The sequence below is a fragment of the Paramisgurnus dabryanus genome, chromosome 7 (genome assembly GCF_030506205.2).
Source record: "Paramisgurnus dabryanus chromosome 7, PD_genome_1.1, whole genome shotgun sequence".
Lineage (NCBI taxonomy): Eukaryota > Metazoa > Chordata > Actinopteri > Cypriniformes > Cobitidae > Paramisgurnus > Paramisgurnus dabryanus.
This window is the reverse complement of record NC_133343.1, coordinates 18028577-18056552: the sequence shown is the minus strand read 5'-3', so window position 1 is coordinate 18056552 and position 27976 is coordinate 18028577. Positions and strand designations below refer to the sequence as shown.

Genomic DNA, 27976 nt, shown 5'->3' with positions numbered 1-27976 from the left:
GTTTCGCAATACCGTACCCTCTCTCAGATTCAGAACGTTCTCGAGCCAGCTGCCTCTCCAGGTCCTCCCTCTGCTGCCTGAGGAGGTCTCTCTGTCTCTGAACATCCAGAGAGGAGCTTCTTAAACTTTCCTGCTCTGCATGCGCACACTCTAACTGCTGTTGAAGGACCGAAAGCTGCCTCTCCAGCTCTCCTTTTCCACTAGCAAAAGAGATAAGGAGACAAGGATATATGTTATGTATATATACAGTGGTGTTACATTTTTTATAAAAAAGTGCAAACATTTTATAAATAGAGTTTATTTCCTTATATCAAAAATATTGAAAACAGTACACATTCAATTCCAAATCCATTAACAAAATTGATCAAGACTGTCTTGTTCTTTGAAGGAAAGCAAAAAACCCCCCCAAAAAACGGCATGTCACGTCGTTGACCAATGTATTGGGAACTCACTAGAGAGACCTATCGGCTTCAAAAACAACCAAAGAGCCAAGGAAAGTTGCCATGCAATATTTTCATCTGCCGGCGCCGCCACGCGAGTATAATGAGAAGCAGGTGCGGTGCATAATCAGCTATTTTTGCTGAGAAAGCAGAGTATATAGTGCCCGGTAGACTCAACAATGGTACAGCAAACCGTGGTGATGGTACGTGACGTCTCCGTTACCTTCCTTCAAGGAAATAGGGTTACATACGTAACCAAAACTTTCCTTTTCAGTAGGTCAATTCGACGTCACGTCGGTGACCGACGTATTGTGAATCCCTTGCAAAGTGCCATGGGTGCTTCCCCTTCCAGTGCCCTACATAAACCTGCCCTGAGTAGGTGGAACAGGGTGTTACGCAACTTGTTTCTTAACCCACTAGTATAACCTTTAGATAACACTGGGAATTGTACCCACCTAGGCGGTAGCTGGGAACGCTGCAGAGTCAAATACCTGAGAGGTTTCTTATGTGGCAATTTACAATATGGCTTTCTAATGAGACTACACCTGTACAGAGACCGCAGAGGCAACTCTGCTAAGGGAAAACGTGGGCTTAGTTTTTACTCCACACACATTACCCGTAAGAGATCCCGCTTAGGGGTCCTCATACGAATGCCAGCCTTAACATTTCAAGAATTTAGCTGATGAAAAGCTGGCAGCAGACCCTCCGCCATGTCTGACTGCCAAGGGCGTTGGAGGAAGTACCAAATACTACAATAAAGGATTTATGGCAGTAATATAGCACAATAATGGCCAACAAATGAGCAGGGCTCTCAGTGTTTCTACTGGTTTGAGGTGAGAACATGGGAAGAAACCAGCTCCACAAAAACAATATAGAATCTAGTAAACGGTTAGGTGTCGCCCCGCCTGCAGCTCTACAAATATCTATGTGAAGTGAGGAGCCGCAAGCCAATTCCAGAGAGGAAATTATGTTTTAGTAGAGTGCGCCCTTAGCTTAACAGGCATGGCACTCCCTGCTTCTGATGTGCAAGGGCAATAGTGTCCACTATCCAGTGTGATATGCTCTGCTACTCCGTATCAGATGAAGAGCTGGTCTGAGGTCCTGAAGCTTCATGTTCGGTCCACGTACAGTCGCAGAGTGTGTACATGATACAACAAAGCTAAGGATGGGTCTGCCTCCTCTGGGGGCAGCGCTTGCAGGCTCACCACCTGATCTATGAAAGGAGTGGTGGGAACCTTGGGCACGTAGGGTGGCCAGGGTCTTAAGGGCTCGTTATAGTCGTGCGTAGGTCCTACGGCGTAGGTGGAGGTCAGTTTTAATTTATACTTGTGCAGCGTCGTCCGCGTCGACGTGCAAACACACCCGCAGACCGCTGGTAGGCAGTAATCATGCGTGTAACCACAGAAGCAGCAAAAGAAGTCACAGAAGAAGAAGCAAAGCAAGTTAACCCTACGCAGAGCTAAGCACAGGCTACGGTTAGCCTACGCCATAGCTACGGCGTAGGACCTACGCACGACTATAAATCGCCCTTTAGTGTTACACTGGGGGACAGCCTCCTCTCCAAACGCTGCTGAAGGAAAGAAAGCACAACACTGATCAGGCATCTCAAAGAGAGGAACACCACTCAACGAACAGGTTCCACTACAGCACATAAGAGTGTCTCAAAGACGGTGCGTGGGCTGAAGAGATTGTGTTAGCTACCTCCTGGAGTAAGCCACTTAGAACCTCCGTATGCCATATTCTGCCCCCATTCTAAGAAAGAAGGTCCTTCCTCAGCAGAATCCGCCGGGGGTGGGGGGCTAGAGCCACTAGTAGTATGCGCTCCTCGTCCTTCCTGACTTTGCAGTATTTGTTCAAGCAGGCTCACTGGGGGAAATGCATACTTGTGAAGACATCACACCCAGCAGTGTGCCAAGTGCCTCTGAACCCAGTGTTCCCCTGGTCAGAGAGTAAAACAGGTGGCAGTGGGACGTCTTTGGGGAGGCAAACAAATCTTTAAATCAGCTAGACCGTCTGGGGGTGGAGTTGCCACTTGTTGTACTTTGCTCCCCACCGCATGGTGGAGGCATTCGTGCATATGACATGATGCCTGAAGACCTGTTCTAGTGCTCCACCAGCCCGGAGAAACAAGGGGTCTGACCACGGAGTGAAGGTGCGCCGGCATGCCTGTGTGATGTTAACTCTGTTCATTCCCCTGAGCCATGCCCTCCTCGGGACTCGGTCGTGACCTGAAGATCCAGACGAGGTCCGTGAACTAAATCTCAGTGTTCGCAAAGCATCTCTCAGTATTGTACTATGAGCCAGTCATCGAGATAAGCGAAGATGCGAATGCCATGCTCTCTCATGGTAGCAAGGGCCCCCTCCATGATTTTTGTGAAGACACGGAGAGACAGAGACAGCCTGAAGGATAAGACTTTGTACTGATATGCCCGCCCCTCTGATGCAAAGCAGATAAACTGCCTGTGTTGGCTGCAAATTAGCATTTGTGGACTGGCGAAATGGCGGCGCGCACAGTCGCTGCGGCCAGGAGCTCCTACAACGATCATGTTTTTTTCACTTTTTTGGTGGTATTATGTATTACATCGCACATTTTTAGTATAGCGGCACTTCAGTATAGCCGCTCTGAACTCTTGTACCTGAACACTGGAGCATATCACTTATCAGCCGAGGCTCTCATTCCTCCTGAGATTGCCAGACCAGCTAGCGGGCTCCCCGCAGGAGCAGGCCGACGGAGGAAGCGCTGTGAGCGGCGGCTGAAGAGGGGCAAGCGTGCCGGTGTATGGACCAGGCTAAAGGCTAATCCGTTTAAACCGCCGCTACCTACAATCTTTCTCTCAAACGCCCGGTCAATCTGCAGCAAGATGGATGAGATTCGGTTACATATAGCAGCAAAAAAGATTATCTACAACTGTTGCTGCATGATTTTTACCGAAACTTGGCTGAACAGCAACATTCCGGACGCTGCTATCGAGCTAGCGGGACGGACCGCCTACCGAGCCGATAGGACCGCAGACTCTGGTAAGAAGATCGGCGGGGGACTTTGCATATATATTAACGACTCTTGGTGCACAAATGTTACTGTCATGAATATGTTGTGTAGTCCAGAGGTGGAACTTCTGCTATTGAAGTGCAGGCCGTTCTATCTTCCGAGGGAATTCACTGCTGTTCACATCTGTGCTGTTTACATCGCACCGGACGCTAATGCTAAGCTAGCGCTAGCACAGGTTCACAACAACATTAACAACAGCTTGATAGAACACCCGGACACTGTTTTTATTGCCGCTGGGGATTTTAACCATGCTGACTTAAAAACTGTTCTTCACGGATTCCATCGGAATGTGAAATGTGCTACTAGAGGAAATAAAACACTGGACCAAGTGTATACTAATGTTGCAGAGGCATATAGGGCCCAGGCTTACCCCCACCTGGGTCTGTCAGACCATCTTTCACTGCTGCTACACTCACGGTATACACCCAAGATTAAGAACGCTAGGATTATGACAAAGTCTGCGAGAGTCTGGCCAGTGGACGCCATCCCTGTGTTACAGGACTGTTTCCATCGCACAGACTGGGATGTGTTCAAGGGGGAGGGTATGGATACCCGCGAATTATTGGATGAGTATTCCATCACTGTTCTGAGTTACATTAATTTCTGTGTGGATAATGCTACATCTTGGAAACACTTCCGGGTGCACCTAAACAGGAAACCTTGGATGACACGCGGAGTTGAACAACTGTTACGTGCCAGGGATAGAGCGCTGAGTTCCAAGGACCCTGATTTATATAGGAACGCCAAGGCTGCACTAAGGAAAGGAATCAATACTGCCAAACAACAGTATCATAGGCGCATTGAAGCCTGTTTTAATGACTCCACAAACCCCAGGCAGGTATGGGAGGGCATCAGGGCCATCACTGATTATAAGAACAAATCAACATCTTCCTCAGCTGTTGACATCTTGGCAGAGGACTTCAACATCTTTTATGCCCGTTATGACAGGGAGAATACGGATCCTGTTTTGCCCCCCCTCCCCTCCACTGATCCTGCCCCAGTCTTGAGTACTCATGAGGTACGACGTGTCCTCTGCAGCATTAACACCAAGAAAGCACCCGGACCGGATGGAGTGTTGGGTCGAGTGCTGAGAGACTGTGCTGCAGAGTTAGCTTACGTTTTTTGTGACATTTATAATATATCACTTTCCTCCTCATGGGTCCCTGCCTGCTTTAAGGCAGCTACAATAATTCCTGTCCCAAAGCAGTCTAATGCCACTCATTTGAACGACTACAGACCGGTGGCACTAACCGGCATTCCGGCTAAGTGCTTTGAGAAGTTGGTCAGCGCTCGCATCAAGAGTTTCATTCCAATGTCACTAGACCCACACCAATTTGCATATAGACGGAACCGGTCGACTGAAGATGCCATCGCTATCGTTTTGCATACTCTATTAGAACATCTTGAGCATAAGAACACCTACGCAAGACTCCTCTTTGTCGACTTTAGCTCGGCTTTTAATACAATCAGGCCATTTAAACTCCGAGCCAAACTACAGCATCTTGGCGTTAGCAATTCGATATGCAATTGGATTGTGGACTTTTTGACAAACCGCACACAGAGTGTAAGAGTAGGCAGGTACTCGTCCTCTGCCCTTACACTTAACACCGGGGCTCCCCAGGGATGTGTGCTTAGCCCCTTGCTCTACACTCTATTCACTCATGATTGCTCTGCTACTTTCCATTCCAATCTTATTGTTAAATTTGCTGATGACACAACAGTGCTAGGACTCATTAACAACAACAATGAGGAGGATTACAGGGCTGAAGTCCAACATCTAGCATCATGGTGTGTTAACAATAACCTGGAGTTGAATATTAAAAAGACCAAAGAGATTATAGTGGACTTCCGCAAGGGCAGGCCCAATCACTCTCCTCTCTCTATCGACAATGGGATGGTAGAGAGGGTGCCACATTACAAATTCCTTGGAGTATTGGTGACTGAGGACCTGTCTTGGGGAACTAACACCATCGCAGTGGTAGGAAAGGCCCAGCAGCGCCTCTACTATCTAAGGCAGCTAAGGAATGCTAGGATTCCGAGACAGCTGATGGTCAATTTTTACAACTGTGCCATTAGCAGTATTTTGATGTATGGTTTTCTGGTGTGGTATTCCAGCTGCATCAAGGCCCCTCAGCAAGCGCTCCAACGAGTGGTGAAAGCAGCGGGCAGAATCATTGGTGTTACTCTCCCAGAGATCAGTACTTTGTTTGACACTCGTTGTTTAAAGAGAGCACACAGCATTATACGGGACTGGCACCACCCAGCTCATCAACTGTTTCGGCTTCTGCCCTCAGGCAGGCGGTACAGGTCTATTGGAGCCAGTAAAGCCAGACTGGCTAACAGCCTGTATCCTCATGCTGTGAGGTTGCTTAACGGGCTCTCTCATCCTCCCTCATTGGACTTTGCACGGGTGTATTAATTATGTCTATATCACCGTATCACTCTGTGTCCTGGTGTTGGTGCACCTTAATTTATGTAATCATGATTGTTGTTGGATGCCCCAACGTAATTTCGTTGCTGTTCTCTGGAACTACAATGACAATAAAGTGAATTGAATTGAATTGAATTGAAAACCAATCTTGGGGACGGATGCATTGAAAAATGCTTTTCTGGAACAGCACCTTAAACAGAATCTTGTGAAGTGCACGGTTCAACAAGCGCAAATCCAAGATCGGTCTTAACCTACTGCCTTGTTGAGTACTATGAAGTACTGCTGTAAAACCTGTGGGTACTTCATGTCGGCAGGAGGGACAGGATCTACCGTGATCTCTGCATGCAAGATATGTGCATCTGCATCTTTCACTGAAGTGGATTCCGGAAAACTTGGGGGGATGCCGGGTGAACTAAAGCGCATCTGGGCAGAATAAAAGGTACTACAGAAGTACCCACAGAGGGGCAGCCAAGCAGGACGGAGGTGATTGCCTGTGTGCGCTCTGTGGCAGACCCGCTGATGACAGAGGAGAGGAAGAGGCCTGTAGCACCCAAAGTCCTCTAGAGATCTGGAGATGGAAGGGGTAACTGCTATTTTGTTGGAAATGTGGGTGAAACCAATCATTAAAGTGGGGAGAGTTCGGGTGGTGGAGGTTAAATACGCTTCAAGCTGACCTCTGCCCAAGCATCTCCGGGTCGGATATGGGCGTGCAACCTGCCCCGAAGGTGGCAACACATCCAAGCCGGCATCAAAGAGTGACGCCCCCCTCTAATGCAGCTACAGACATATGGTCATCCTCGAGAGAGCAGAGGGATAGGAGTGGTCCCATTTTTGGTGGACCAGCCCCTTATGAGGTGTGAGGGGGCTTGGATGGTATCTTTCAGATAGCGGACCCGTTTTCTCAGATCCGCGAGGGTCATTTTCCCGCAATGGGAACATGACTCCTCCACGAACGCTGCCTCAGTGTGCTTAATGCCCAGGCATGAGAGGCAACAATCGTGACCGTCCGCGGGTCCCATATATTTGCCACATTCAGAAATACATGGGCAATACAGCATCTTTAAATAGACGCAATACACCCATGTACACGAGAGAACAGTTCTCTTTAAAAAAAAAACACAAATTTAACGGGTGCAGCTCTTTAAGGGAAACTGCTCTTTAATGCTGAGATGGATAAATCACACAGGGAAAACGGCAATGCACACACTCAAAATAAAAGTGAGAATAAAACTGCAGAGCCTCCGCTGACCAATGATCTCTTAGCACGCAGTCCTGTTCCCAGATAGAGAGGAGCTTCTCACAAGCAGCTTGCTGCAGGTTTTCGAAGCGAAAAAAGCTGATTATGCATTGCACCTGCCTCTCATTAATACATGTCAACATTCATTGGCTCTTTGGATGTTTTTTGAAGCAAATAGGTCTCTCTAGTGAGTTCCCAATAGGTCGGTCACAGACTAAAAGTAATTTTTAGTGATTTATTGTTTTTCATATAAAATCATCCTAAACAGACAAACAATTTTTAAAACTGAACTGAGCAATTCCATGCAAAGATTGAAATAAATGGCTGAAAACTAATTTTGATACTCCTAATCTAGATTATGAGAGTTTAGTCTGGATTTCACATGCAGGGTCACATTTACCTTACATTTGCATTTACGCATTTGGCAGACACTTATCTCAAGCGACTTACAGTGCATTACAAGGTATACTGCGTACGACCCCTTGACCTTTTGTGATGCTAACACAATGCTCTATCACCGAGCTATACAGGAGCACATTTTATAACTATATCAACACTTCTGCAATTTTTTATCCAACTTTACCTGGTGACTTTGCCTAGTGAGATGCGGTATCTCTGGGTATCTCTGGTGCTTTCCTCCTCAGCTCTCTCCAAAAGCTGGTTCTCTTGTTCCAACTCCTGGATTCTTTGTTCCAGGTTTCTGCGTTCATCCTCTACTTCATGCAGCTGACCTCGCAGGGAAGCAACTTGCTCTAATGAAGCCTCTGAACGAGCCTGCAGATCCTTAAGGTGAGCAGATAATGCCATTCATTGTGAAGTTGTATGGTAAATATCAACATATATTCTCCATTAACGGGGTAAACTACTAAAAAGAAAAGAGTTGATAACACACACATTTTCAAAGGAAATTAACCTACAAATGCCTTACACGGGTGTCTCTTAAAATCTGACCAAGATAGGAGAAAGTGTTTTAACATATGAAGAGTTTGGTTCCAAAACGCGATAAACATCATCAAAAAAATATTTATCACCAAAATCAGTATTGTATCAGGTCAGTATTAAAATGTACATTCTTAATTTTACACAAAATCCGATATCCACCGTATTATTCTGTCATTTTTTCCCCTTTTTTCTCAAAACGCGATAAATGGCAGTCATCCTTCTCTGCAGAATGCAATAAATCTGCTCAACAAATCACAGCGCACCATTCCATGCAATGTAAACAACAATGGCGGTGCATTGGATACACATGGAATCCTAGTTTCGCTCATCTACTTTGTACTTTGTGATCAACAAACAAAGAAAAACAAAATAATACCATTGTTGGAATGGATAAACCTGTGGTGGTTTTCTGCAGCAGGGAAGAAATATAAGCCACTCAGACGACAGGAAAATGCCGGCTGTTGCTTGTTCTCACAAGACGGCAGGAATTGATTAGGAATTGATTTTTTAAAATGTTATTATAACCTAAAGATGATATGTGAAAGTTTGTAATAGAAAATATGGGTTTTCATCTTGTCACTTTCTTGGTAAAGAAAACACGTTTTTACCGAAATTTGTCAAAATGGAATTATTACATATCGGAACCAAACTCTTCATATGTAGATGGAATTACACAGTTGATTTTTAAAATAGCTAAATGCTTTGGTAGTGATAACAGCTAATAATGTGTCTCCTGAATTTGCTTACCTGAATTTGTGTCTGTTTCTGTAAGAGGGCTTTTTGCACAGCTATCAGAGTACTGTCTCGTTGAGAAGAGAAAACAGTGAGAGAAGCCTGCTCATCTTTTGCAGACTCTGAGCAACTCTCTTCACAAACCACCTAACAGAGAATATGAGAAAGAGTTGACAATGATATTACCAATTAAAAAAAAAATCTTCAATATAAACAATTTTGAAAGTAAGTTAATGTTAATATTATTATGTTAATATTATTAAAAACATGAATAACAATTAGTTTAGTTCAGTACTCATCTTAAATGCAAGTAACTCATAAGTTTTTTTTTCTCTCAATTTAAGACCCAAGGAATAAATCTGAATGAATTGTTACATGGCATTTGCTACAGTTTACAGTGCCTGCATTCACTCACACAAAAAAAGGACAAACGACACCATAACAAATTTATTGAAGTAATATAAAATTTTAGTTATACAATAGCTTTATTTGAGGTCATTATTCACTAATAATATTGCCCCACTGTCAGGAGTTTTTGTACCTTTATGGGTATATAACTCATTGAAATGTTGTACTTTGAAAAAATAATTTTGCACCAGTTAAATTTAAGAGGTACAAAACAATTATTTTAAAACGGGCAGTTCTGGTTCTTCATTCTGATTGGTTGAAACGCATTCTAAGCCGTGATAAAATAGCCTGGTAAACCCACGGTTCAGACCGCATTACAGAAGTATCACTGTGCCACTGTTGCTGCGTACTGATTTATGAAAATAAACACCACAGTCTTTAATCATATTTTTAATTTGTATACAATTGCACAATTATGGCGATATCCAGATACATGTCAATAAATATTGTTGAGTCATCTAATCAATAAAGAGAAAACGCTCCCTGAGGAGTTTCTACCTCAAATTCATATTTCCGCTATCCACTGGGTGGCGATCTTACCCAACTTAAACACTGACACACTAAAAACAGCGTATTTTGATCAGGCTCTGAATCTGATCTCTTACAAAAGTTATTCACATAAATGGAATTATCTCCGCTTTTAGCTAAAAAATCTGAGAGCTGATAAGAGAACAAATAAAGTTAGGATGAAACTTGTTTTGTTGTTGTAGTTTGAAAGCGGATGGTCTGTTCTTTCATTTGATATTTTATGTTTATTTAAAGAAAACATTTTTTCTGCAAGGCATTAAACTAAAACTGGGTGGCAACTTAAAAAACAAAACGCTGACGGGGAAAGAGTTAAGCATGCTTCCAAGCATATTTGATCATCACTTCAACAGTTGCACAATAAAAATTTTAATGTATAAATTAGATGAATGTTGGTTTATAAAATAAACACAACAGTCTTAAATCATATTTTCATTGTGTCTTTGCATTTGTATTTGTGTCTGTGTTGGTTGGGAATGGCGCTCTGTTTCAGTCACACTTGATTCTGAGGAACTACTTTGTTTGGCAGACGAGTAATATTTGTACTAATATAATTACAGGTTATTTGTGTTTTATTTTATAAAATCTCGCTAACGTTATGCATATGAAGTAACCGTTTTATAAAAGCAATAACCCCCGCGAAGCAGTGTGGTTACAGAGCATTTCATAACAGCTAAGGAGGTTTAACAACGCCCCTTAGCTGTTATAAAATGCACTGGTAACCCACTGCTTCTTGGGGCTTATTGCTTTAATAGATCCTTAAGGTTCAGTAATGTACGCAAAAAGGTACAACATTTTATTATGTTTAGTATACCTGTATGTTTAGTACCTTAAGGTACCACCCCAGCGACAGAACAGAAAAGTTTATTTCTGACATTACATAGCCATATTTACCTCTATAGGTTTAAAACACTTTGTGGGTAGTTTTAATTTTGAAGGACTATTTATCATGTTTAGTACTGTACATCTGGGCTAAAATGTCATGTTCACTAAACCTTGTTTATGTTGTGGAGTATCAGTTGCAAACTGCTAATCTCGCTTTGTAAGGCAACCCTCTCGGTTCTGTCCTCACACCAACTTTTTTCCTGTGCAGGAAAGCATTCGGATCAAAGAGCAGCCATGATACACCAAACATTAAATATTCATCCACACAAAAAGGAAGAGAGTGATTTACACTTACACTTTAAAGTTACACCATGATTCTGCTGTGTCACTGCTTTATTCATAAGTGGGCTTACCTTCCTGTCCAAACTGTGCTGCAGAGCTTTCAGATTCCCTTCCTTCTCACTGTTCTGTGCTCTGAGTTGCTTTACCATTTCACCCAGTTCCAGTATTCTGCACACACATATGAACAGATATGTCAGAATAAGCATACATATTATAAAGAGCACCTATTTCGTTGCTAAAAATTATGTCATTTTGTGTATTTGGTATAATACAATGTGTTCGCGTGGTTTATGGTTCAAAAACACATTATTTTCCACATACCATACATTTTTGTTGCTCCAGATATCCCTGCATTCCTTAAACGCTCTGATTTGTTCCAAAGCTCTTCAATCTGAAAAGCACCGTGTCCCCGATTGGGCAGCTTACCAGTACGTTGTGATTGGCCTGAATACCTTTGACGTCAGCCCGAAAGGTGACACTCCTTACCATGTTTTGAAGATTAGCTCCCATTGCAATACTGACAGGAGTTAATATTGTCTTTACTACCCTATTAATACAAGCCAAATGCAGATGACCAAGCTGATTGATCAACTTTGCCAGCACGGCTTGAGCAGAACGTAACAGATTGGTAAGGTAAGGATTACTAAAACATTAAAACCATTTCTGCATTTGTGATCTTAGAGACGACAAACAACAAGTGCCACTCTGAACTGCACAAAACCCGTGTTTTAATAATGGTGTAGTCAGCAGTAAAATCTTTACATATGAAACATAGACTACTTAAAGGAATAGTCTACCCTTTTGCCATATTAAACTATGTTATTACCTCAACCTAGACGAATTAATACATACCTATCTTTTTTCAATGCGTGCACTGTACAGCGCGTTGTGAATGTGTTAGCATTTAGCCTAACCTGTTTGGTACCATAGGAATGAATGGGGCTAGGCTAAATGCTAACACATTCACGACGTGCTGTACAGTGCACGCATTGAAAAAAGATAGATATGTATTAATTCGTCTAAGTTGAGGTAATAACATAGTTTAATTTGGCCAAAGGGTAGACTATTCCTTTAAAGGCTGTATTTCAGAAGCAGGCGGAATAATGAAAATGACAGTCGTGCACACTCCAACCGGCCCAGGAAGTAAACTACAATCCGTGTTGCCTACAATCCGTGTGTTTGTTGTAGTCCAAGAAAAGAGAGTTACATTGGAAATGATAACTCTCATCATCGTTTACTTTGGAAATTGCACCTTTTGCATATCGTTAATATGTACCAACACCAAAGTAAATGTAAAATTGTAAATCGGATAATAGTTGCTCTTTAACATATTTATCATACTATGGATGCATCTGTTTGAAATAGGTGTTATTTGTAAGTTTAAATGAAAGTTCAGAGAAATTCTGAGATCTTAAGAAGTTAACTAATATTTTTAAGTTGAATTTAAGTTGAAATTTTAAGGCAAAATTAAACCAACATTTTTTTTTTACAGTATAGGTATTTTGAGGTTTCATTTCAACAGAAAGAAATTATCTAAAAATGATTTTTATTTTTTTTGTTGAAAAAAAAAACACTAGTGCACTCACAGTGCTTTTATTTGATACTCATTTATCTACCCTCCCTTACTTCAAACTGAAACTCTGCTAAAAGTTAATATATTACATTAGAGAAGGATTACCGCTCTCTTCATTATAACTGTGACTGATGAAAAGATCAAGGAGAGAGAAGCTTCAATGACTACATTCATCAGAAGACCCAAACACTGCTCTGTCAGATTCATGGATCCGATCACAGAAGAAAATGTCAGAGGCTACTGAAGTAATAGAAGAATGCAGTTGATACCAAACTGCAAACATAAAGACAACCTTCCCTTCTTTCTAGTTTTGGCGTGCCAAATATATAGTTAGATATATGAAGCAATTCATGTTGACCTTCCCTGTGTGTCAACACTCAAGACAATGCACAATGAGTCATAGGAGATGTGAGTTCAGGACATAAATAATTAAGTTCAAAGCATTGTATTCATCTAGGGATATGTGCTGATGTATGTGACACTGCAAAATACCAAAATTTCCCTTGGCCGCCAATAACATACAGTAATTATTTTTGTAACATACATGATGACACTTATATATTACTTAGATGAAAAATGAATGGGACATGTGTGTGTGAACAGACAGACATGTTGTAGAGACCTTGAGCTAAGCTCGACTTTTTCTGCATCAAAGCGGGCCTGCAGCTGCATAGCCTCTTTAAGCTTGTCTCTCAGCTCACTCTCCAGTGCAGATACTCTGTTATTAGCGGGGGTACTGTGCTGGCTCATGCTGGTCTCCAATTGCACACAGGCCATATGAAGATGACGGCCAGCCACTGCACACTCTGCTCGCATGTCTGACAGATTCCTGTAAGCACAAAGCCAGAATTACAAGGAGGGCAATGAAATTTCCTTAAACAACCAAAAAGCATGTTCTAGGTTCAGAACAATCCCAAGAAAATGTTTTGTTCATGACTGACAAAAACCAGATGGCTGAAACTATAAGGGGCTGTGTACACCAAAACTTTTAAACGCGGCTGAAAACGCCTTGAGGACGCCGAATGCCAGCTGTTTTTCAGCTGAGTGCCAGCTTTCTTCAGCTGAGCACTTTGGTAGCTGTGATACTTCAGCTGCGAGCCGGTTGGTTGCTTTGGTAATGTCCCGGCCTTCCTCCACTGTGATTGGGCGGCCGTGTGAGAACTGACATTGACGAGCGGCGCTTTTCTCCCAAAGTTGAATCTCTTTCAACTCTCGACGCTCAGTGCCGAGCGCGGAAAAACCGCAGAGTGCCGGTTTTCAGCGCGGAAAAAACCCGCTAGCTGCTGGCTTATTTGAAAAACGCCGAGCTTCCATTGGAAACAATTGAAAACATGCGCCGGCCGCGGGCGTAAAAGTTTTGGTGTACACAACCCCTTAGGCTACATTTTGTGAACTGGGAATAAACTCTTTAAAAAGTGTCGTGTCTGAGTAAGGGTCGTGAACGCTTTCTCCTATGTCCATGTGTTGAGTAATTCATTTTACAGCAAATTACTCAACAATGATCACAGCCTCTACACAGGCCGAGCTCTCATCAAGCTTGGCTCTGATGGATGGTTTAAGGCTAATCTGAGGGACAATCTAACCATAATTTTTCCCTGTAGGGATGTGGTAAAGGCTAAGGGGAGACCCATGTGACCCACTTTACTTTGATCCTGGCCCGGGATAAATGACAGTGGGTTGAAAAGTATGGGGTCATGATGTTACTCTGACTTTTGCATTTTGCCAGTTCTGGCTGCACTCTCATTAAACTCACCTATCAGCAAAGGCCCGCAGCTGGCTGAATAAACTTCGCAAAAGTGAAGCCTGCCGCCAGAGAGATCGCACTCGGGAGGTACTCATCTGGGAGATACATGGGGTTGATCATATGGTCAGGAGGTTGTGTAAAGAAAAGAGGGCAGCAGTACATCAGGTTAAATATGCTACAAAACGCACATGCACACATATACAAAATTAAAAAGCAGATGTACATACGCAAATACATATTCTTGACTGTGTGCGACATAATACTACATAAACTCCGTAATTTCAGCAGATGTTTGCGCAGAGCAATGAATTCTCACTCTTTTTTCCAATCGACTGGAATGTTTTCACAGGAAACAACAGCTGAGAAAATCACAACAATGATTTAAAACAAAGGCCGTGTCCAGACTGACAAAACAGGCACCAGGGTGGAATTCCACAAGTTCCAGAGTTGAGTTTCATTGGGTTGGATTAAGGAAAGATTTTCCTTAAACGTTGGATTTGGATAAAAACATACACCGTAGATCTTCCCTTCCTTTGCTCTCATTCCCTTTTTCTCCACCTCACCTCGAGTTCCCTCCTCAGTCGCATGTCCCTCTGCTCCGCCTCCTCTCGTGCCTTCTGCAGGCTCTCCGTCAGTGCCTGATTGCCTTCATTAGCTTGTTCTAGTTGTTCTCGAAGCAGCGCGTTGACCTGGCTCAAACCAGAACACCTGTGAAATAAATGGCACTGCTTCAGAAAACAGTCGCCTGTGACCTCCATCTGTTAATCCACAGGCCAAATCTACTTTCTAAACTTCTCGCATGATCTCACCCCCTCTGTTTCTCCATTATGCGGCCTCTATCTGCTGCTATGTTTACAAGCTCATAAAATCCATGTCACACTCTGCGTTGCCGGCCACCCTTAGAAGGGAATGTGCCTGACAGTTTTATAAAGTCCATGTCAGTTGAAGCCTAATTGCCAGATATGCGTGTCAAATAGTTTACAGGGTTTTTACATCATTTATGGCAGAATCCACCCATTTACGATTGATGCCAGAGTGTAAGGCAGTGAGGCCGGTGGACAAAGTGATTATCAAAGTGGTGAGTAACAGAGGGAGAAAGATGCCATCAAATATTAGTTTCAGGTAATGTATCTTAAAAGGTAACTTCTTTTACTAGGTGGTCAACCAGCTATCACATTCCAAAAAACAGTTTTACCACCCTAGCTGGTAGCTGATTTGGGGCTACAAAATAGGTTTATATCTTGTATAGGCCTACACTAGATACCAGGTAAAAAAACAATTTAAAGGGTTTATTTCAGGTTAATCTGTGTATTAACTTAATTTTTCAGGTTGTGATTTTACTTTCACACAGCACGCTGATGACCCCAGAAAATTGTACATAAAATTGCCAGAGTGCCTTCTGTGTGAACACAAGTACCACCTGAAATTGATCCCATGATGCATCCTGATTCCTGGGATTGTGGCATGGTGAGAATGCATGTGTCGTCTCAATGACATAAGGCCGTTACCAGTGGCGGAACTAGAATTTTTTTAATGGGGTGGCCAGGGGGTGGCCAAAGCTACTTTAGGGGGTCCATAGTCCATAAAAGAAAATGACATGTAACCATGTATCAAGAAAGCATAAATGAATCTTTTGATCGCATTAGATGTAAACATAATAAGGGTGAATTTTAAATCTTTCTACTGTATTTCTTACATCTGATTTACTGTCTGTTAAAGGGATTCACCCAAAAATGAAAATTCTGTCATCATTTACTCACCCTTATGTTGTTCTAAACCTGTATTTTATTTTAATAAACACAAAAGAAGATATTTTGATAAATGATGGTAAGCACACAATTAATGGTATATCCATTGAATTCCATCATGTTGTTTTTATTCCTACTATTGAAGTCAATGGTTACAGCTGTGTCCATACCATCATTTATCAAAATATATTTTTTGTGTTCATCATAAAAAAGAAATTCGTACAGGTTTAGAACAACATAAGGATGTAAAAATGATGACAGAATTTTCATTGTGTGAACTATCCCTTTAATGAAGCAAAATATCAGGAAATCTAAACTCCATGATAAACCTTAAACTTACTTCAAATAGCAGAGCTCAACACAAAGGATGTTTGGATTAATCTTTATTTACGAAGATACAGAATACGCAAAAGTTTTCTTTTTTCTTTTGATATTTAATTAACTTTAATAACAGAGAGACTTCAACAGGTTAGGCTAAGACCGAATGCAATAAAATGTTTATTCGTTTAAGACGTACAGTAACTAAATGTTTAGTATGAAAATCACCAAGACTATGAGCATTTGTCCGTTTAAGCCAAAAAGACGCGAAAATGAAGTCGTTAAGCTCTGGCTGTGTACGCGCACTATCGGATATGCACGTCGCGCTTTCAAGTTCAATCTGCAATCCAGTCGAATTAACAATCATACAGTAGCCTATAAAGATCACGTCAAGAATGAAAACATGGTGCTGGGTTTTGTTGTAAAAAGAATTGGCAATCTTAGATTTTATTAAGTCCACAAGAAAATTACCACACTTCCACCATATACAGTGAAATCATGTACAGTAGTATTAGCAATGTACGACTTCACTTACATCATAAGCGATTAAAGAGATTCCAAGCATTATGTAGACATGACATTTATCTTCTGATGGTATGAAAAGTATTCGTTAAGTTACAGTAATTTTTCTGATGCGTTTTTGAAAAGACGTCACCGATGGAGAGATAAAAGAACGCGCATTATGTATATTTTCTTAATTTTGTGAAAAGCACAACATTCAATTTTTATAGACACACAAAAAAATGACACTGAATGAAGCAGAGAGGAGCTTGTCACTATCCACGCTGAAGCGGAGATTGTTCGCTAGCTTAATGGAACAGTGTGCAGTATGAACAAATCGGAATAAAATATTATTTTACAATATGAGCATGGTTTCTCAAGAGAGAAATCATAGATAATAAGCATACTTAACACATTGCAGAAAATATTCCACAATGTGCATGATTCCAATTACATTACATATCCTGTCTCGTCCTGTGTCTTTATAGGATTTTTATGGCATGTGTGTGAATGCACACACAAATTCCAGAAAAATCACTGACAGTGTGAATGAACCAGAATCGAACAATTCCGGGATAAATTCTGGAACACATTATAAATGCTGTAGGAAAACTCTTCCTTAGGCAGATTGCTTAGCATTAATTCTCAGTGTAGCATGAAGTTCTCACAGAGAAAATTAAATAATCTGTGTTAAGAGTGTGTGCAGAGCCGCAAATGAATGGATGAAGTTCACTCTGCAGTACAGACTTTGACAGAGGCACTAAGGTTAAAAATAAATGAGATTGTCAGCCAGATGGCCCAGAGTGTGCCGTAACTACAGTACTTCAATTAGTTGAGAGTGGCACAGTAAATCTTAACTTAAAGGTTGGCATCTGGGAGAGTAGGTTGGCAGGCTCTTTGTATGAAGTGCCGTAAAAACTATTTGGTTGAGATGGCGAGTAATCCTGTGATAATTTTGAAAAAAATAAAAACCATTTGTTTTTGACACCCCATTCTTTTAAAGGCTATTTAGTTCCAATGTTGGCTTGCGGGGAATAAAGTGACACCTTGGAAATATTAAGAGTCGTTCAGCGTTTTAATATTTTTTAACTAATGCCGCGTTCCAGGCAACCTGTAACCCGTAAATCACAACTTCAAAACCACGACTCACGACTCTGAACTGGCAGTACATCGATCTAGTACGAGTTCACGGGTGGGAAGTCACGAGTTTGACTACCGTTCCAGTGCACTTTCACGGTAGAAGGTTGGAAAAACACGGGTTACAGGCTGCCTGGAACGCGTGCTCCCAGTTCTGAGTCGTAAGTCGTGGTTTTGAAGTTGTGATTCACAGGCTCAAAAACCTGCCTGGAACGCAGCATAACTATCTGAGACATATTGCTCTTGTTTTGATTATCAGTGGACAAATGGAGCAGAGCTGTGTCTCACTAGCAAATGAAAAACAAAGTTTATCATTCTCATTTTCCAAAATTTACAACTCCCTATTGGTTCCAAACTGCAACTCCTTAGTGCACTATTTGGCTGATTGTCTTTTTTTAGTTTTCTCTCTTTTTCAATCTGTCTGCCTGTGATTTTCTCTTTAACTCTCAATGTCAGAAGCACACAGTATCACTTTTGTTCGCACCGTTTCTGCTCATCTTCCAGCAGGGCCAGTTTACTCTGGACATCCAGGTTGTGTTCCTCCTTAAAGCACTGTAGACGCTGTGCTGAAGAGTCGAGGTGAGACTGCAACTATGAACACAGACAAACACTGTTTACTCACAACATACCTTAGGAGCAGATACTGTTGATTTCTTAAATCAAATAACTACAACTATGCTTTCATATGTGGGTTCTGTGAAACTTCTGTGAAGCAGAAATTAATTCCTCCTTAATACTGTGAATATCTCCGATGGGACATACAGAAAGCCTTAGTTTCTCCGCCTCAGAGGTTTTCTCTAGCACCTGCTGCTCTAGAGTTCCACATCTCTTCTTATACTGGAGCAACTGTGGACACAAACACACATTTGCCTTAGTTTTATCTGCAATGTACTGTAGGATGGTGCACATTGCCTGCTTTGCCAATCCAGTGTCTCTCTTTGATTAATATTCCAATAACTTTATCATTCTCCAGCTTTAAATTGTAAGGGTTAAATGAAACCATATCAAACAGTGGACCTTGGCCTGTAGTTTCTGAACTAGCTGGGCCTGCCTATGTTGACTCTCCTGATAGGCCTGCAGCTTCAACTTGTAAGATCTGCCGTTTTCTTTTAGCCAGCCTTGCTCGGCACCATACACACTCTGCTGGTCTGAATCTCCTGACTGCTGCAACAGCATCTGCTCCAGCTACAACGACATACACAAACAGTGGCCAATTCATAGTCTGTAATATGTTTAGTGTCAGTGAATAATACATTGAAAAAGTGAGAAATATTAAAACTATTGAAAAATTTCCTCACAATGTACAGTGATATATTCTATTATCAATCTATTAGACCATCTATTTGTCTCCAAGACCATCTGGAATAGTGAAGAGTTAGGAATGTATTGTAATGAATTTCGCGTATTTGAGCTGGCACATTACATTTCTCTAAGAAATCCGAAATTAAATTAATGCCACTTGTATGTGATTTAGGGGTGGCACGGTTCATGAAAAAAATCTGACCCGTTCGGTTCGCTTGTCTCGGTTTGGAGCGTGTGTGCGTCGCACGGTTCAATGGTTCAATGGTTCATGGCATGCGCAATGTAGCCTTGTGCCCCTGTATGTGACCTCAGATAGTTGCTGCGTCCGAAACCGCCTACTTCCAAACTATATAGTACGCGAAAAGCAGTAGGCGAAGCTAGTAGTATATCCGAATACATAGTATTTGAAAAACAGTATGCGAAAAGTACCCAGATGACCTACTACTTCCGGTTAGATTTTGCAGTGTGCATACGATAGACACTTCACTTTCCCATGATGCCCCGGGAGAGGAGTTATCCAACGAAGAAGACGACGCGTAGGCTGAATTCGCGCTGGAATGACATGACGTGATGACGAAGTATGTCACGTGATGTAGCAACATGGCGGATGTAGTACGTCCGAATCTCATTCATACTACCAGGATTCATACTATACAGTACCTACTGTTTTAACGGCAATTAAGTACAGTAGGTACTTCAGTAGGAACAGCCACAAGTGACCGCCTTCTCTCCGCCCATTTATCTAATCTGAGGTACTGAACACAATGTTTTACGTCTTTTCTGACTTCTGCTGCAAACACGATGTTAAGAGCGCTATTTTTAACCTTTCATTGATAAAACGAAAGTGGCTGATTTATGCATAGTTTCATTTTGCTGGCGTGTAAAAGTTGCGCGATCTTATTGCATAAATTGCCCCTCAAGTAATCAGGAAAGAAGTGGGCAAAAGTGGACAAAAGAGACGGATTTAAATATTACAGGTGTAAACGTTATGTTTTTCTCTCGTCCACATATACTCTCTGCATTATTTAAGCAGCTTCTCAGTGATAAATCTTAGAGCTACACTGAAGTTGGCAGTTTGATAAATGCAAGTTATCTTTGTGTGCTAAAAAGACCAACCTGATCTCACAAAATACGTGAAATAGTCACGCATTATTTTGCTCAGTTTTGCGTGACATTGTCACGTATTTCCACCATATTACGTGCCCCTGACACGACTTCTTTTCCGTGACAGTTTCACGTATTGGTTACTCAACTGTTTTTCCTATTTTCTTACAATTTTCGCTTCGGTTTGGGGTTAGAACAACCTTCTGTTACATAAAATGACATCCTTACCCAAACCCAACTCTAACCCCAACGTCAGGCGACGATGGTTTAAAAAGCATACGAATTTTTTTTATAAACCAATACATTAAGTGACATCCTAACGCAAACAGCAAATCTAACCCCAAACCGAAGCGACAATTGTTTAAAAATAGGAAAAACAGTTGAGTAACCAATACGTGAAACTGTCACGGAAAAGCAAGTCGTGTCAGGAGCACGTAATATGGTGGAAATACGTGACAATGTCACGCAAAACTGAGCAAAATAATGCGTGACTATTTCACGGATTTTTGTGAGATCATGTTGAAAAAGACACATCAGTTCATGTAGATGGCAATACACATTCTCTTTTTTGGCCAAATAAATGTAAAGCATGTTGAAATCATCAATGTCTTCCCTCTTGCTGTATCAAAATCTCACCTGGCTTTCCTCAGAGATGGTCCCAATAATGTGCTTAAAGTCAAATTCAGTTTGTGCATGATTACATGATATAACTTTTTTAATACTGTATCCTAAATTATGGATAATTAATACATTAATAAGATAATACATTTCTGGACCGTTAAAAATAAAAAAAAAATAACATCAAGAACCGTACAGAACCGAGAACCGTGACCATAAAACCGTGATACGAACCGAACCGAGGGTTTTGTGAACCGTCCCACCCCTGATTCTATCTGATGAAACTATGATTTTCGTATGATCTTTCTTTAATTCTCTGTTTATATTGTGTGTTTTCAAGTACTGTAATTTTGTGTAACAACATCGTGCCTAGGGACTGCATATAACTCTGGCATAACACTTGGCATGGTCCCTGTTAGATAAATAAATAAAAAACAAAATACTTTCTTGTCAAAAGTGCTGCTGGTTAAACAGGTGAAGACGTTTGCCAAGCAATTCAACATAAGCAAGGTTGTGTGTATTTTTGTAACAAAGAGTTGGGACAGTGTGTCTAGAGATTTTCTTACACAATGGTGATGTTTTTTTGCCTTTATTCCCATCCTCCTGCAGGATCTTCAATCTCAACATCCCATAACCATTCCACCCCTCCCATCTCTTTTTAACCCCCAGTGGATATCATGGTGCCAGACACCCAGTCCCTACTAACAAAAAACACATGTTTCCTCTCAAATGAACAACATGCTGTCTCAGCTGATTCAAACTAAGCAAGAAAGAGAAAGAAAGATGGTACAAATCACCTTTACCCCCCCACCCCACACACACAAAAGAAACAAACACAGAAATGTCCAGATACAAACAACTTACAGCCAATTCTGAACTTGCATACTAACACTTCACAAGTACCACTAAGCTTAACAGCAGCAGTCTTTACAAGATGCAGGCACAATAGTCCCACTGTTTCCAACTGCAGCCAAGGGCTTCCCAAACCTTAATAAGACATTTTTCAACAGTCATTGGGAGAGCTTTAATTTCATACAGTATACTACAAAGTGGGACAAACTAGCACCCGACTCTGGGCAGTTTTGGGGTTCAGAGCTCATGAGAGAACAGGGACTTGTTATACAGCCTGTTGTTAAGGTGACAGTTTTTGAAAGCTAAAACAGAAAATAAAAAACATGGGTGGAGGACAAGTCAAAAAGAAAGAGAGCGGGAGAGGGAGGGCGAGGTCAGGAGTTGGGGGGCATTGGGTGCAGCAGCAGCTGTGTTTAAAGGCTCCTTTGGAAACAGCTGTACTACACTATTGATTATGTATCTTTGCAACTATTTTGGCACAATTAGAGGCAATTTGTTGCTACAACACAAAAGCTTACTAAACGTGTTTGATGCAAAGACGTAAAATAAAGCACACACACACACATTCTGGTTTCCATGTTCTGTGGGGACATTCCATGGACGTAATGCATTTCATACCATACAAACTGTATATTCTATTCCCCTTATCTACCCCATTCCCTAACCCCAACCATCAAAGAAACCCTTCTCCTAATTCACATTTTCAAGAAACATCATTTTCTTTGATTTATAAGCTTGTTTCCTCATGGGAATTGGTCCCCACAACATGATAATTACCAGGTACACACACACACACGCACGCACGCACGCACGCACACACACACACACACACACACACACACACACACACACACACGCTTATTCCGGTGGACTTATGAGATGTGCTACAGCACAACTTAAATGTATACTTTCATAAAAAAAGCTTTTCCTGCTATAAACAGAGTATTTACAGTATACGTCTCATGAACATGGTCCATATTAACACATGGTAATGGTATTGATTGACTCGGCATGCCAAACCGTTTCTCATCAACTTTGAAAGATAGAATACAGCTTTTTCAATCCAAATCTTAACTTTAACCATCTTACTAAAAAATGATCTCAGATTTGCTACTGAAGGAAACTTTTCCTGCAATATCAGAAAGACAGAAGTTGTGTCTACAACTTTTGTAAAAGCTGTACTTTAGAAGCAGGGCTGATGGATGATGCAATGACATGTGTCGATATTGGATCCCTCTTTCTCGCGGCACTAAACAAACCCTGCATTATGATGGTATTAAATTCAAGAGCTGGTCTCTCTCTTATGTTGCAGCCAATCTGCAGCCTAAGGCTTGGCTTTGGTCCATGGGGAGAATGCTGTCACACGTGTCTAGAGGCCACTGAGCCTCTGTGGTGTGTAAGTGATGTTAGATTTTCTTGAATTTGGCTGCTCAGTCTTTCATGGCTCGCCAACGTATTAGAATGCATCTAATACGTAAAATAATAAGCAGGACCAAGTGCATGTGGGGAAAAGAGATTTAATGAAGGTTCTTATGTAGCATAGTTCTTCAGGAGCGATGTTGTCGTGTCAACCTTCTACATTCTTAACCCAAAGTTCTGTCTGTGGGACAGAACTTTATACTTGATAACAAAAGGCCTACAAACAATAGAAACCTGTTAGGACCTCCTACAGGAGATTGGTCTAGCGAGCAGTCTACACTGAGGAATGGTGATTCTTTGTTATTCACACTGATCAGTTTCTATGGGCCATTTGGTTCACACCTTCACTGGAGACATATATTTTAATTACATCAGGGTACAGTTGTAATGTAATCAGAAAGTTGATAACATCAGGGCACAGTTGCAATGTTACGCATCAGACATTGATTACACATAAAAGAAATATACACAAAATCCTTCAATCCCCCATGTGATCATATTTTGATCACACAAAAAATAAAATGAAAGATTTTGTCAATCATGTACACATGCAGTATACAGGTTCTTGATTGTGATCACTGAAAAAGGTTTCAATGTAAAAATGGCTGCATTTCTTTGTGAAAGAGTCCTTTTTAAAATTTCATTTTAAAGTTGTAATCATGTAGACTTGGCGGATGTGGTTGTGTTTTGGTCTTTTTGTACTCTGCGGAGTCCTGCAGGTTATTTGCAAGTAAGAGTATTGTGGAAATGGCGGACGTGGATGTGTTCTGTGGATCTTTCCAGGTTTCTGCTTGGTGGTTGGTGCAATATGGTGAAGGTGCCAAACATCAGAGGTCTTTGCTTATTCTCTGGAACACTGAAACACCGGAACACCTGCAATCACACACAAGAGAAAAGGGAAACGTATCTTGCCAAAGAAACAGATTATTCACAAACAACTTCTACCTAAAACTGTCCCTATTTAATTTTGGCAGGACACTACAGTGTTTACCAGTGGTGGTATGTGTACCTCTTCATCCTCAGACGACATGCTAGAGCCTAAAAACTCTAGTCCCGCAATATATGGACTCTAATAAACACTACTGCCATCTATCCCTCATCTCTAGGCAGACTAATTGACTTTCTAATAGAACTTTCTCTTCGGGCCTTGTATTGCCAGGCTGAGTCGTTCAGGACTTGGTTGTCATTCAGATGAGCTTTAAGCATGTCTTCTGTTCTGAGTATGGGCATGGGCCTGCCTGTGACATTTTTTTAAAGGTTTCTTATGGGCATAATTGCTGTCTTGCTTATCATCACTTTGTTTTGCTGAACCTTTCATCAACAACATTTGTTCTCCGGAGAAGTCATCTTCAACTTGCTTAATGTCTAAAGTCAAGTATCTTTCTTGTTTGAGATTCCTTAATGCCGTGTGTGCACCCCTCTCCTTTACGGCTCGATTAACAGCATCATCTGCTAAGACATCACCTTTTGCTTCTATTGTTGAGTTTTCTCTGTATGCTTCTGTTTCAAAAACTCCATCCCCTTGGATGAAATGCCACTAGCTGGTGCTGTAGAGAGGGGTTCTTTAGTTTTGCTGAAGTGCAACAGCTTTTAGTAGAGTCTGTTTTTGTTCTACTGTCAGCTGCTGAAATCTTCTATCCAGGTGGTCCTCATCAACATTTTGGTCTCTTAATTTCAGGCTGCAATCTCGTATCCAGTGTCCTTCCTTGTTGCAATACCTGCATCTTCCATGTTTGGTGTTTGCACTTGTGTGTTTGTGATGTTCCACTCTCTTGTTGCTCTTCACAGATTTTGTTTGTAAGGCTCTCAGCTGGACATCTTGTGTTCTTTCAATCTTTGTTGACCATTCAACCAGCTGATTAAAAGCAACCCCAATGCTGTCCCAGTCATCATAACGCATTTTCAGAGCTTTAGAGATCTCTGGTTTCAGTGCATTTACAAATGCAGTTTTTAAAGGCATACCAGTGTCCTTGTTAAAATCCTCACTGTCATTCAAACCAGCATGTTCCAGCCAAGTTTGTTTAAAGCGATCTTCAAACTCTGTCACACTTTCCCCTGTCTTCTGCATGCAAGATGTAATTTTACCCCAATTAATCTCTGCAGGTTTTATTTCAAATAAGAATGTCTTAACGGCTTCCCATCCGGCTTCAATGTTCTCTTGAGACTCACCAACTTTGATGCTGACACTTTCAGTTAGCCTGTTTTGGTCACTGTCCCTCAAATTGACATTGAGAATGACTACTCCATCTAATGGATGTAGTGTGTAGATTTTGTGCACTCTTTGTAGAACTTGCCAAACCTTCCGTGGATGCTTGTATACATCTGGCAGTTCCCTTGACCATTTGTCAATCTGCTCAGGTGTTGCTGGCTGGTATGTTCTATGCAGAACATATTTCTTCACCATTTTTGTCACAGTGCGAGTTCGTCTCTCTCCATTCTCCTCATACTCCTCCTCATTGTCAACTTCAATTTCAGTCCTTCTGTTTTTGACAATAACCGGAGCGAGTCTGACCGTAGATCTGCTCTTTGGGACATAGGTGTGAATAGGTGATTTAGCCTCTCTATCTAAATCACCGCTTTCACAGTAATCATGTGGTAGCTCTCTCAGCAGAGCCATTTGTTGTTGATTTTCAGTAACTTGTTGTTTAGTTACTTGCTTGTTGCAGCTGCTAGTTTCTTTAGTTGATGTCCTTGTTATAAAACAGTCTTTTGATTCAATTAGTCTTGAAATCAAATTTAGCAACATCTCATTCTGGTTTAACAGTTTCTCTTTGTCTCTTTTTTCATTTTGCAGTAGTTCAGATAATTTTCTAACCTTAGCCTTCTCAGCTTCAATCTCACATTGTAGTTTGTCCATCTCACACTTCTGTAGATGCTGTTGAATTTGTTTGAGCAAAATCAAAGACAATCCATCTTTCCTGGTGTTTGTCCTTAAGCGCTGTATCTTTCCATAAGCCCTTTTGATGTCTGGCAAAGCCCATTGTCCACTCTCTGAGTGCTTGATACTGTATTTCCTACAGATGTCATCATGGCATGTCCTTATCTCCAGTCTTTTGTCCAAATATGCATTCAGATTTTCCATCATCTGATCAATGGTTACATTTGGAGGTTCTGTTCCATGCCGTTCTGTCGTGGGTCTCAGGTTAGATCCACAACCATTGTTTTTCATAATAGACTCAGCCATGGCCAGTACAACAGAAGTGCCCTCAGAGGTGTGAAAACAAAATAAAAGGTGTTAGATCTGTTAAAGGTGCTTATTCACACTGACCATTTAAAGTATACAGACAAACCCACTCAAACATAAATTTCTAAAATGTACTCTTAATAACAATAATTAGTTTGTGCTAACTTATTGTTTACTTCTTAATACTACAATTAAGAAAGAACGAGAACCATAATAAAATATGTCTACTGTTTTCACACTAATAAACATTAGACTTCACACTTTAAACTCTTAGAATCTTTCTGAATCCTAATTCAAAATGCTCAATTACAGTTCTTATTTTTCTATTTGTCACTCAGAACATTCCATATCTTTCAATGGAAGGCAAATTGACTTAAAGTTCCAAAATTTTGGTTCTAGACCATCTTTTTCTAACCAAATAGTGGCTACTGATTATCACCCAGTCAAGAATCCTAAAATCTTGCAGCAATATCAGTCCCAAACTATTTCTGTGACTTCTACAGTCTCTGGATGAATGGACTAAATTGTTTCTTAACAATTCCTACAGACATTTAGAGAAAGGACCAAGCTTCTACTTCTACAATCTCTATATGAACGGACTAAATTGTTTCTTAACAATTCCTACAGACATTTAGAGAAATGACCAAGCTTCTACTTCTACAATCTCTAGATGAACGGACTAAATTGTTTCTTAACAATTCCTACAGACATTTAGAGAAAGGACCAAGCTTCTACTTCTACAATCTCTAGATGAACGGACTAAATTGTTTCTTAACAATTCCTACAGACATTTCGAGAAAGGACCAAGCTTCTACTTCTACAATCTCTAGATGAACGGACTAAATTGTTTCTTAACAATTCCTACAGACATTTAGAGAAAGGACCAAGCTTCTACTTCTACAATCTCTAGATGAACGGACTACATTGTTTCTTAACAATTCCTACAGACATTTAGAGAAAGGACCAAGCTTCTACTTCTACAATCTCTAGATGAACGGACTAAATTGTTTCTTAACAATTCCTACAGACATTTAGAGAAAGGACCAAGCTTCTACTTCTACAATCTCTAGATGAATGGACTAAATTGTTTCTTAACAATTCCTACAGGCATTTAGAGAAAGGACCAAGCTTAAAATAGTTAACAATGCTACACCATGAACATTGGTCTGCTTAATTTCTTAAGTAGTTCTTTAAGAGAGCTGATAAGTTTCACTCACCAAATGAAGATTTTAAAGTCATCAAGGAAGTTGCTTCCACAAACACAGTTCACAAATATAGTCGGTTTGTCTTCAGTAATCTTCAGAAATCTTCAGAAACTAGAATCTTCGAAATTTTTCAGTTCTCTTCTTGTTGCAGTGATGAGTGCTCTTCTTATCTGTCTCTCCTGGCTGGCTCCGCCAAATTGTTAGATTTTCTTGAATTTGGCTGCTCAGTCTTTCATGGCTCGCCAACGTATTAGAATGCATCTAATACGTAAAATAATAAGCAGGACCAAGTGCATGTGGGGAAAAGAGATTTAATGAAGGTTCTTATGTAGCATAGTTC

At 41.0% G+C, this 27976-nt stretch overlaps 1 protein-coding gene across 1 annotated transcript in view; it reads right to left on the bottom strand.

The window, feature by feature from the left end:
- The window catches only part of crocc2 (ciliary rootlet coiled-coil, rootletin family member 2), a 109911-nt gene that overhangs the window by 37491 nt on the left and 44444 nt on the right, over positions 1-27976 (bottom strand). The window contains exons 4-14 of the mRNA XM_065273692.2: positions 18970-19137; positions 18715-18798; positions 18437-18543; positions 14812-14956; positions 14258-14343; positions 13127-13333; positions 11003-11099; positions 10760-10849; positions 8847-8978; positions 7741-7940; positions 18-200 (exon numbers count right to left, since the gene is read on the bottom strand). Coding sequence (XP_065129764.2) covers positions 18-200; positions 7741-7940; positions 8847-8978; positions 10760-10849; positions 11003-11099; positions 13127-13333; positions 14258-14343; positions 14812-14956; positions 18437-18543; positions 18715-18798; positions 18970-19137 — 1499 coding nt within the window. The remainder of the gene's footprint in view (positions 1-17; positions 201-7740; positions 7941-8846; positions 8979-10759; positions 10850-11002; positions 11100-13126; positions 13334-14257; positions 14344-14811; positions 14957-18436; positions 18544-18714; positions 18799-18969; positions 19138-27976) is intronic.